Consider the following 11,745-nt stretch of genomic DNA (forward strand, 5'->3'; position numbering starts at 1 on the left):
AAATCTAACAGTGTAACGGTTAAAATTATCAGAATAAAGGGTAGGTTTCGTGGTTTATTTATCTTTTCCTTCTCCGCTGGGAGGTTGCGTGACAATTTGTAACTCCGGTAATTATATGTCTCCTCCGGTGGCCCGGTTCCGGAGAAATATGCTGCTACTATCTTCCATGATTCTTAAATAAATATGAGTAAAGATTGTTTTTTAGTAATTTACATCTTTAAACCTGGATTTTGTTAACCGTTCCGTCCGAAAGAAGCAAAGAGAATAGAATATATATTAGAGTGGAATTTACTAGAAAAAAGTGTAAAAAGGCCAATTTGTTGTACTGCTTCCATACTGCAGGTATACTTCACATATTTGTGCTATATAACCTGTTGGGCCCTGGAACATCATTTTTTAGAAAATCTAAAATTAATATTAAGAGAAAACAAAATTATGAAATAGGCTGGTTTCATAATTGACCAATGATCATTTCACAGAGATCTTATGCCTTCCACTTTACAAACGATGATTTTCTGTTATTCACCTCATTTTATAAAGTTTATTTAAAGCTTTAAAAAATCCGAAATTGAAATGGATAGTCTAGGGAACATACTGTATTAATGTACTCTACTGCATATAATTTGTACACTTTGAACTTTGAAAGGGACTGACAAAATTCATACCGAGTGATTACCTAAATTCCACTCTATTATATATTCTATTCTCTTTGGAAAGAAGTCCCATATTGGGTCAAATAAGAACCGATTAGATTGAAAAACTTTCTCTTTACAAAAGCTTTGAAATTCGGTGATGGTGATGGAACAAACCTCTGTAGAGTAAACAAGTAGATGTTAGTTCCACATTTATTGAAAATATATTTCGGTCTAGGTAGACCCTCGTCGGTTCTAACGATATAATAACCATCAAAATGTATGATAAAAAATGTTAAAAAATCAGAAGAAAATAAACAAACAAAAAAGATTATTAAACAAAATGGGTTGTCAAAAAAAAAGTTTAAGTTTACATTAGGTTGGGTTTTTCTTTTTAAAATTTGAGCTCAGCTGTACTAACTGCCTTTTAGGGTTCAAGAGATAACAGGGAAGACCTGTGACTTCCATAATATTGATCTAATGGATGTGTCAGCTCTTAGACAAGTCTTTTCAAAGGAAAATCATTATTTTACAATATGTTTAAATAAAGTAAAATCGGAATTATAAAGAATTTAATAGAAAGCTTTTTCTGAAATTTTTTTTTAACTGAAGATAAAAATCAATAGTTTTTAAAACAAATTGATGAATATAATATTATTTTTTATTTAGTAACATTTTACACTGTGATAATGATGATGACAATAATAATGATATTAATAATAATAATAATAATAATAATAATAATAATAATAATAATAATAATAATAATAATAATAATAAGATCCGAGGATAGACGCTGTGGAAATATTGTCTTCCACAATAATAAAAATAATAGCAAAAATAAAAATGAAAATATAAGAATAATAATCAAAAATATTATCCTATTGTAAAAAATTGGTTTTATAGTATCCAACCGTTCATTGTGTTATTCATTTTGCAGCTCTAAAAGCCGTTGGGGAATCATTTCAGGTAAATTTCGTAAACACTCGCTTAAGAAGGAAAAAATATCAAAGAACTACTCATTTCAAACTCAAATTTTCCTTCCCTTTATCTTTGCAACTTGGGGTTAGGCTTAGGTTTAAAAGTGACTGTAGACATGGTTTCTATGGACCCTCAATAGCGGCATGTCTGATTTACAGCTAAAAATAAATGAGATATTCATGTTATGTGAAAAATTTGCTGTGGTTCATCTATAAATGTCACGTGCGGGGTTCTCTATACAAAATTAACGGGAAAATGTGAGAATTAAACAGTTTTCAAAAAATACCACATTCCTCATTAGTGTACCGTGCACTGGCAGCCTTAGTACATTTGAATTTCCGAGCCAGGTCAACCTTTCCGGTCCCAGTTTGTACTGTATCCCCAGGACATTTGGTAAATAAAGCAGACAGTCAGCAGGACTATTTAAAGAAACACTCCAATTTTAAACATGAACCATAATATTTATGAATGCAGTCTTTTTTTTTTTGAAGATTTTGTGTTTCGTATCCAAAGGATTCTTAAATATTCAGGCTGAATACAGATGTTTGCTGATTGGTCGGGTCGTGTACAGTACTTGTACACAATAGAACATGCTGTGGAAAATATCGTATATTTTAGCTAATAATCGATCTCTGTAACTCTCTTATCTCTGTGCAAGTATGCAATCCTAATATTTAAATTTAAAATGTTTTTTTTTTTAAGAAAGTTTTGGAGTATTATAGCAACAACATTCAGGGGGCCTGTAATCTACTAAAAGTGATGGAGGAATTTAAGGTTAATACTAACTATATAATAATAATTATAAATATCTTCCTTTAGATGAGAAACACAGGTTTTCAGAATTAAAGAATTTAGTTAAAAAACGAAATCTCAAAGTTTTTCTATTTTAATTCTGTCAACGCCTTGTAAATGTAAAGCAAAGAAAGAATTTTCTTGTTCTTATATTTGTGCAATCTTATGGTGTAAACATTTGGTTTTTCCAAATTTTCCCCTTTGAAATTTACGGACCTCTTGACCGATTTGCCTCAAATTTAAATAGGGAAAGATAAGCTAGTATACTTTGTAGATTATAAAACCTTAGAATTTACAGCGCTCAACGAAATTTTACCCTTTTCCGAAATTTATGTAAAAATCGATGATTTCGGTTAAACATATATCTGAAATCTACGCTCAAAAATTGGTTTAAATACTCACCTTTCGATAATTTTGAAAAACATCTATTTTTTTGTCGACCTCGGAAGGAGCGACCTAAATGTTTCAAGTGTATTTTTTTTAGAACTGGAAACTGCACCAACCCCTACGGAACCACTAAGGTAAAAAACTAAATAAAAAATACAAATTTTTAAAACCAAAGATAATGTTGAAAGGATTAATATTATATATTTACCAAGGATAATGTAGAAAGGATGAATATTATATATTTACCAAGGATAATGTAGATAGAATGAATATTATATATTTACCAAGGATACTGTAGAGAGGATGATGATAGATCTCTCCTCTGCCAACTCTGAATGGTGTATTACATTACTCAGGTATAAATTAAGATATTACAGTAAAATCCACCAAGTTGTGGAATACGAAGACGACTTTTAAATAGTGCACTGAACATGAAATGAAGCAATTATGCAGTAATAAACCCATTTTACTTTAGAGTCTTTACAATCTGATGATAAAAGTTATTGCCTTGATATTTTAATCCTTTATTGCCTAGATATTTTAACCCTGTAATGCCTAGATATTTCAACCCTGTAAGGCCCAGATATTTTAACCCTGTAATGCCTAGATATTTTAACCCTCAAATGCCTAGATATTTTAACCCTGTAATGCCCAGATATTTAAACCCTGTAATGCCTAGATATTTTAACCCTGTAACGCCCAGATATTTTAACCCTTTATCGCCCAGATATTTTAACCCTGTAATGCCCAGATATTTTAACTCTGTAATGCTCAGATATTTTAACCCTGTAATGCCTAGATAGTTTAACCCTGTATTGCCTAGATATGTTAACCCTGTATTGCCTAGATATTTTAACTTTGTAATGCCTAGATATTTTAACCCTTTATTGCTTAGATATTTTAACCCTGTAATGCCTAGATATTTTAACCCTGCTGGTGCCCATGAGTCAGGAAATATCGGAGAGGACCCCCTCGGTATTCCTAATAATCTGATGCCCTATATTGCTCAGGTAACCAGAATATAGTGGAATTAATGTAAATTATTAATAATATTAATTAGTTTTTGTCGCAACCTTTGATTTTCTAAACCCTACACTTTGCAACCTGATGTTGTAGAGCGTTAATATGTCAAACTTAGACCATTGTTCTATCAGAATTTACAGTTTGAAAAATCAAAGGACTACAACATCCGGTTGCAAAGTGTATGGTGTATTTAAAGAATATGGACGACCAATTTACAATTTTTTGATTACCACTGTATAACATGTTTTCAGTGTAAATAGTACCATAATGAACACAAGAAAGCTCAGTGTGTTGCAAAAATAAACCGCCATCACTAAAGTTTCAGTAGAAGAAAATATTTCCATTTACTGATATAATGATTAATCTTTAATTGGATAATTAGCTAGATAGAAAGATAGATGTTACCACTATGCAATTTCTATTGGTTTAGAATAGACACCAAACAATGGCTGAACCCTGATTGGATCAGGCACTAATGGACTCGGCATACTAGAGTGGCCAAATGTGTTTGGTGTAACAGTTACTAGTTTTACTTATAAAATTTCAGTAAGGGCGCACAAGTGTAACATTTTGACTTGTATGTGTTAAAGCGAGTGTAAAGGTGATTTTAAATGGTTCTCCAGTTAAAAAATGGCATATTAGATTCACAACGTTACCCTCTTAAACCTTTGTCTGATCAAGGATAATGTATCTAGATAACTTTACAAATGTAGTGCCGGTCAAGGATAATGTATCTAGATAACTTTACAAATGTAGTGCCGGTCAAGGATAATGTATCTAGATAACTTTACAAATGTAGTGCCGGAAAAACTTGAGCTTATGCAGTCTTACATTCATATTATTGGAATTGGAATTGGAGAAAATATTCCCACAATATTTTTTTGGAGGTTTTAAAATATGTTCACCTGAAACAAGTGTTTTCAGCGAAATGGGTCAATGGTTTCGCGAAATTTTCGCATTTGGCGAATTTTTTTGCGAAATACTTTGCTCAATGCGAACGAAATATTTTCCAACGACCGGAAGTTTTCGTTAGCTGGAAAGCCTACCTGAAACAAGTAATTTTGTATGATTTTGTTAAATTTCATGAATAAAAAATGACTTTACTACAACTAAAAGATAAATAAATCTTAAAATAAAACACATTTAATTTGCAGGTCGCCATCGGACGAAGGGAAAAAATATCCGTGTATGGTGGGGATTATAAGGTATTTTCATTATAGATCCAGGCATGCTATAAAAAGTTGCAATATTTTTGAAAACTGGGTAGAATTTAAAGTGTCACAAGGCCTTGACCTCAGGGGCAGATACAGGGGGGGGGGGGCGGGGGGACATTCGCCCCCCCTGAATTTGGAATTTTTTGTTCCTATTTTCAGAATAGCTTCTCAATAGCATGCTTAATTCGGAAAGAAACCCTAGTGCAAAAAAGGAAAAATATCTGTCTTAATAAACTATAATGTGTGAAAAGTTAAAAATCTAGTTTTTTAGTCTTTAATCATTAAATTTGACTCTTTTTGAGTCTTTTAAGTCAAACAAAATTTTCGCCTTCGGCGCCATTTTTTGTTCCTAATTATGAATTTTTTTGTTCCTAAAAAATCTTGCCCCCCCCTCACTTAAATCCTGTATCCGCCCCTGCTTGACCTTAAGGATTAACTCAATACCTTACTTATACTTATTTGTAGCCCTAGTAATGTACATTTTATAAATTTCAGCTTTGGTTTTTAAGAAGTAATTGGCAAAAATTCTCTTCGATTTTTATGTAAGAGATTGCAACCTTTGCAATAGATCAATGTAAAGTTGGAACTTGTCTTTTAAAGGGAGTGTTCGCGAAACAGGATGAAAATAAAAAGCAAAAAGAATGGCGTAATGTTAAGTTTAGTAAATAATTTGCATGTCACAGAAATGGTTTTGAAACTGGTTGAGTATTTAAACACACAGCTCTGCAACATCATTATTTATTGTACACTTACAGACAAGTGATGGTACCGGACACCGTGATTATGTACACGTGGTGGATCTAGCTGAAGGACATGTACTTGCAGTACAACATATTCTTGCTGATAACAGGTATAAGCACTAAAAACGCCGAATCATTTGACGTACTGTAGGAGCCTGTTGACGTACTGTACAAGCCTGCAGGCTGCAGGCCAAAATACATGGTCTGCACTCTGTAGGTTAATAGATAATAATAACAATAATTTTCGGTAGTTACAACCTTTTCCTGCTGAGAACAGGTACAAGCACAGAAAACTCCGGTTCATTTGATGTACTGTACTAACCGTACTGTACTGTACTAACTGTACTGTACTGTACTGTACTGTACTGTACTGTACTGTATTGTACTAACGGTACTGTACTGTACTAACTGTACTGTACTGTACTAAGTGTACTGTACTGTTATAACTTTTATGCAGCTGGACCAGGTCGTACAGCATGCAAAAAGACTAGAGACACAAGACCAGAAAACAGCGGAATAGAATGACGACTTTATATCAATACTTTAGAGGATTTGATGTTGTTACAAAGCAAATAGTTTACAAGACACTTATCAAATCACTAATTTAGTGAAATAGGTCTGTTTACACTACACATTTGCTATGTATCTTGCTCATAAGACTTTTTATACCAATAACTTGATTCTAAATGTCGTCTTCCTATTCCAGAGTTTTCTGGTTATCACTGTTTATACTTCTAATTTTTGAATTTGTTGTATCGCTTTTAAAATAGGATCTTTTCTGTAAAATTGGATTGTTTGTATTCAATAAACGATAAAATGGCCCAAATTTTTGGGGAAATATTTTTCAAATTTCGAATTAAGCTTTTCTTCGGAAATCCAGCAACAACAGATAAATCTGCATAATTGTGCAACGTGCACAATCACATTCACATCTTTTCATAATGACCAAACTTGCTGGGGTAGCTTTTATAAAAGAGAATGAACTAAATTAAATGTCGCCGATTAAAGTTTTTTGTTAGGAATGGAACTCATATATTCAATCTTGGATCTGGAACTGGTTCTACAGTTCTAGAGGTTATTCAAGCCTTTAGTAAAGCATGTGGAAAGGTGAAACATATTTTAAGAATCCTTAATTAAGATATTTTAGAATTGGTGCCATAACATTGTATAGAACTTTGCACATTTTTTAACAGAGGTTGATTTTGTTTTAAAAGTTGAAAAAGAATTTTATTTTTGTAAATCGTTATTATTGATAAATCGATTCATGAATTACTTTATTCTTGTCTCATTTTCTTCTCACGAACACTCCGTTAAATGAATTTTTTAATTATTGTGAACATTTCCTTTAATTTGTATTATTTAATTCTCAAGAACATACCCTTTAATTATTGTTATTTACTCTCGTGAACACTCCCTTTAATTAGTATTATTTACTTCTCGTGAACACTCCCTTTAATTAGTATTATTTACCTCTACTGAACACTTCATTTAATTAGTGTTATTAAATTCTCATGAACATTTCCTTTAATTAGTGTTATTTAATTCTCATGAACATTTCCTTTAATTAGTGTTATTTAATTCTCATGAACATTTCCTTTAATTATTGTTATTTAATTCTCGTGAACACTCCCTTTAATTAGTATTATTTACTTATCGTGAACACTCCGGCTTTAATTAGTATTATTTACTTCTCGTTAACACTCCCTTTAATTAGCATTATTTACTTCTCGTGAACACTCCCTTTAATTAGTATTATTTACTTCTAGTGAACACTTACCTTAACTAGTGTTATTTATTTATCGTGAACACTCTCTTTATTTAGTGTTATTTACCTCTCGTGAACATTCCCTTTAATTGTTTTCCCTAGGAGATTCCCTACGAGATAGTTGGTAGACGCAGAGGAGATGTTGATAGTTTATACGCTAGCTGTGATAGAGCACAGGAGGTATCTGTATATCTGTCTACCTGTCCACCTGTCTACCTGTCTACGTGTATACCTGTCTACCTGTCTACCTGTCTACCTGTCTACCTGTCTACCTGTCTACCTGTCTACCTGTCTACCTGTCTATCTGTCTACCTGTCTACCTGTCTGACTGTCTTTCTTTCTAACTGTCGACCTGTGTACATGTGTACCGGTGTACCTGTCTACCTGTGTACCTGTGTACCTGTCTATCTATCTACCTGTCTATCTGTCTACCTGTTTATCTGTCTATCTGTCTACCCATCTATCTGTTAATGTCTACCCGTCTACTCGTCTACCTGTTTACCTGTCTGCCTGTCTACTTGTCTCCTTATCAACTTGTCTTTATGTCTATTTGTCTTATGTTTACTTAGAGGCGTACTCAGGGGGGGGGGGCTTTGGGGACTCAACTCCCCCTGGACCAGTGAAATCTATGGATTGCACTTGTCTAACTTCTACTTGTCAAATGTGTACTAACTAAGACGATATTTAAATTATATTTAAAACTAAAACGATATTTAAATATTATTTGAAACAAAGACGATAATTAAATGTTATTTAGAACTAAAACAATATTTAAATGTTATTTAAAACTAACACGATATTGAAATGTTATTTAAAACTAAACCAATATTTAAATGTTATTTTAAACTAAGACGATATTTAAATATTATTTTAAACTAAAACGATATTTAAATGTTATTTAAAACTAAAACGATATTTAAATGTTATTTAAAACTAACACGATATTGAAATGTTATTTAAAACTAAAACAATATTTAAATACTATTTTAAACTAAAACAATATTTAAATATTATTTAAAACTAAAATGATATTTAAATATTATTTAAAACTAAGACGATATTTAAATAATATTTAAAACTAAAAAGAAATTTACGAAAAACTATGATAGCAGAAATTAAGATAATAATAAAATTTCCAGAGCTCAAGGGTACCTTAGTAGATCGTACATTGCAGTTTAAAAATGTAACATTGACAATATTCTATTTTAAACTAATTTAGGAACTCGGATGGAAAAGTACCCGAACCCTTGAGTCCATGTGTCGGGATATGTGGAACTGGCAAACCAAAAACCCAACCGGGTTCAATACAACCAAATAAACATTTTAAAGGGACTGCACACGTAGCTTTCAAACCTCGAGAAACGACAATATCTTCCACATTATTTATCAGATGAAGGAATCAAGGGTACGGTTGTGAATCAGGAAAAGCCATTTTTTTTAGTTTTTAGTGATAATTTTGGAATAAAGTGCTTAATTTACGGTAAAAAGTAGCAGTTTTGCGTTTTCTTTTTTACACTTTTTTATTTAATCTTGGAAAACATGTCAATTAATGTGAGAAAATTTCTTTTTCCTTGTTATATTTAACACTTGTGACGTCTCGTATAATTAGTCCATTTCTCTGTTGCCACCTATTGTACTTGATAATCTAGTTCACCGATCCATTTCAAGTTATTTCAATGTAAAATTGCTTCCTTTATAACAACAGTAAAAATGCATAAACAGTTGTCATAAATGTCGTCTTCTTATTACACATTTTTTTTGGTCCCAGTGAAGGCATTTTTTTTCTATTTATGCACCAGAATTCTGTTACTGATTAGTTAACTTTACAATCAACATATATTGTGTTTTGTGTTTAGTAGTTAACTTTACAATCAAAATACATTGTGTATGTGTTTAGTAGTTAACTTTACAATTAACATATATTGTGTATGTGTTTAGTAGTTAACTTTACAATCAACATATATTGTGTATGTGTTTAGTAGTTTTTGCATAATTTATTTATTTTTCAAATGACAATTTGAAGTGAATCTAAGTTATCTTTTTAAGTTTTATATCCAGTTTCAGAAATCAGTAAATTAAAACACTTATTATTTCTGGTGATTTTAATATTGATTTCTTAAAATTGTCAACACATGCTGACACTTCAAAATACTTTGATCTATTACTTGAAAATAGTCTTTTCCCTGTTCTATCTATCTATCTATCTATATATCTAAACCAACTCGAATTTCTCATTCTAGCGCCACTTTGATTGATCATATTCTTGTTAAAGATTAAAATTCAAATTCAAAATCTGTAATTTTTCTTGATTCTTTATCTGATCATTGTCCAATAATTCCAAAGCCAAGAAAGTTCGAACTAGAATCATAAATGAAAAAAGCGAGGAAAAGTTTAATAGTCTTTTAGCTACTCAAACTGGTTGGGTATTTTAAATGTAAATCTCCCGGAAAAATCATTTTCGCTATTTTTTTGTGAAAGTTTCACTGTGCAATGAGGAATCTTTTCCTTTTACCGAGAAAATTAAACAATTGAAAATTCTCCAAACCCGGGAATGGGACGTAGCGGTGCGGAGAGGGGGATAGACAAAACTCTCACGTTTGCGCGAATACCGCCCCCTAGCCTATCCTAGCCGCGGCGCTAATATACTAATATAAATATTTATAGATATTGCAAAATGTTTTACTTAAATTATGGGAATTCTTTTTATTTTGAGTTTACTGGATTTGTAAATAAAAAATGGGTCAATTATACAATAGAAAAAATAGGTTTTAAACATTTGATAATGATATGTATAAGTTATGCGATCAAACTGATAAGTATTGAAATTGAATCAACTTTTTAGATGAAAACCTTAGTCTCAAATTAGATTCTCTGCAATCTGAACCAAAGAGAATCAGAAAGAGTCAAAACAGTTATCCATGTTGCCTATGCGAATATTATGCAACAATAACAAGGAATTTGAAAAGACATGTTGGAAAAAAACATGAAAGAGTGAGATAACCTTGTTCTCAATGTGAATATTTTGCCAGGACAACAATGAATCTGAAAAAAACAGGAAGTAGTGAGATATCCATGCTCTCAATGTGAGCATGTTGCAACTCAAGTAGGTCATCTGAAGAAACTTGTTGAAAATAATAATGAAGAAGATAGTAATTATGAAGGGGTGAGATATCATTGTTTGCAATGTGAATATGCAGCAACTGATTCAAGTAACCTGAAAAGTCATATCTAAAGTAAACATGAAGGATTAAGATATCCTTGTCCTGAATGTGAGTTTGCTGCAACTTCAGCAAGTGTTTGAAGAGGCACATTTAAAGTAAACTTGATGGAATGAGATTTTCTGTGATTAATGTGAGTTTGCTGAAACTGACCTAAATTGTCTAAAATTACATGTTAAAAGTAAACATGGAGGAGAAAAATTTCCTTGTTCCCAATGTGAGTTTGCTGTAAAACTAGAGAAAGTTACCTGAATAAACAAGTAGAAAGTAAACACAAAGGAGTGAACTATTCTTGAGTATGTTTTAACTTTATCAAGTACACCTGAGTAGACAGATAACAAGTTAATCTTTTGTGTTTTTTAACTCTGTTGGCTAAATTGATTTATTAAATAAATAATATTTAAGTTTCATTTATTTTCATTTATTGTATTATTTTTTATTTTTTTATTGTTGATATTTAAAATAATTGATGAACATTTAGAGAGTAAGAACAAGTCTATGATATAGTTTATTAGTAATAAATTTGTAGGTAATAAACTACTATGCAGGAGAACATGTTGATCCGATGCAGGTTGGAGAACTACTGGATTTACACCAGCATATGTCTTTTCCCGTATTTTCTCCTTTTCCTTCAAGGATTCCTAGTTCAGATTTAAGGAGAAAATAGATCCTCTACAAACATTTCTTTTATTTTCATTTTTCACCGATATGCAGCCAAATATGTCAAAAAATTCAAGGAGTTGAGTTTTGCCACAAACTCTGATTTGCTAGTCCCTATATCTTTTAACCCATTATGGTAGACCATAGATATTTCAAACTATGAATTCTGTCATATTTATCAATTTAAGTTTGAAATATCTAAGGTTTACTTCATCAGGTTGAAAAGAAATAGGGATTAGAAAATTTGAGTTTGTGGCAAAAACTCTATTTTTTTCCCGCCAAATAAGATCTTGAATTGTAAACAGAGAGTTTCATAAATTTGTTTTGAAATTC

General features: G+C 31.5%; 1 protein-coding gene across 1 annotated transcript; it reads left to right on the forward strand.

The window, feature by feature from the left end:
* Positions 1–1,044: 1,044 nt before the first annotated feature.
* On the forward strand, positions 1,045–9,512 carry LOC111715729 (UDP-glucose 4-epimerase). Its single transcript, XM_023491095.1, has 12 exons — positions 1,045–1,148; positions 1,539–1,601; positions 2,316–2,387; positions 2,420–2,445; positions 2,890–2,926; positions 3,081–3,148; positions 3,712–3,802; positions 4,970–5,020; positions 5,785–5,879; positions 6,789–6,876; positions 7,637–7,714; positions 8,754–9,512. Exons 1-12 carry the CDS (start codon positions 1,113–1,115, stop codon positions 8,850–8,852), a joined length of 804 nt encoding a protein of 267 aa, XP_023346863.1. The 5' UTR covers positions 1,045–1,112; the 3' UTR covers positions 8,853–9,512.
* The last annotated feature ends 2,233 nt before the right edge of the window (positions 9,513–11,745 follow it).

This window comes from Eurytemora carolleeae, unplaced genomic scaffold, assembly GCF_000591075.1.
Source record: "Eurytemora carolleeae unplaced genomic scaffold, Eaff_2.0 scaffold1858, whole genome shotgun sequence".
Classification (NCBI taxonomy): Eukaryota; Metazoa; Arthropoda; class Copepoda; order Calanoida; family Temoridae; genus Eurytemora; species Eurytemora carolleeae.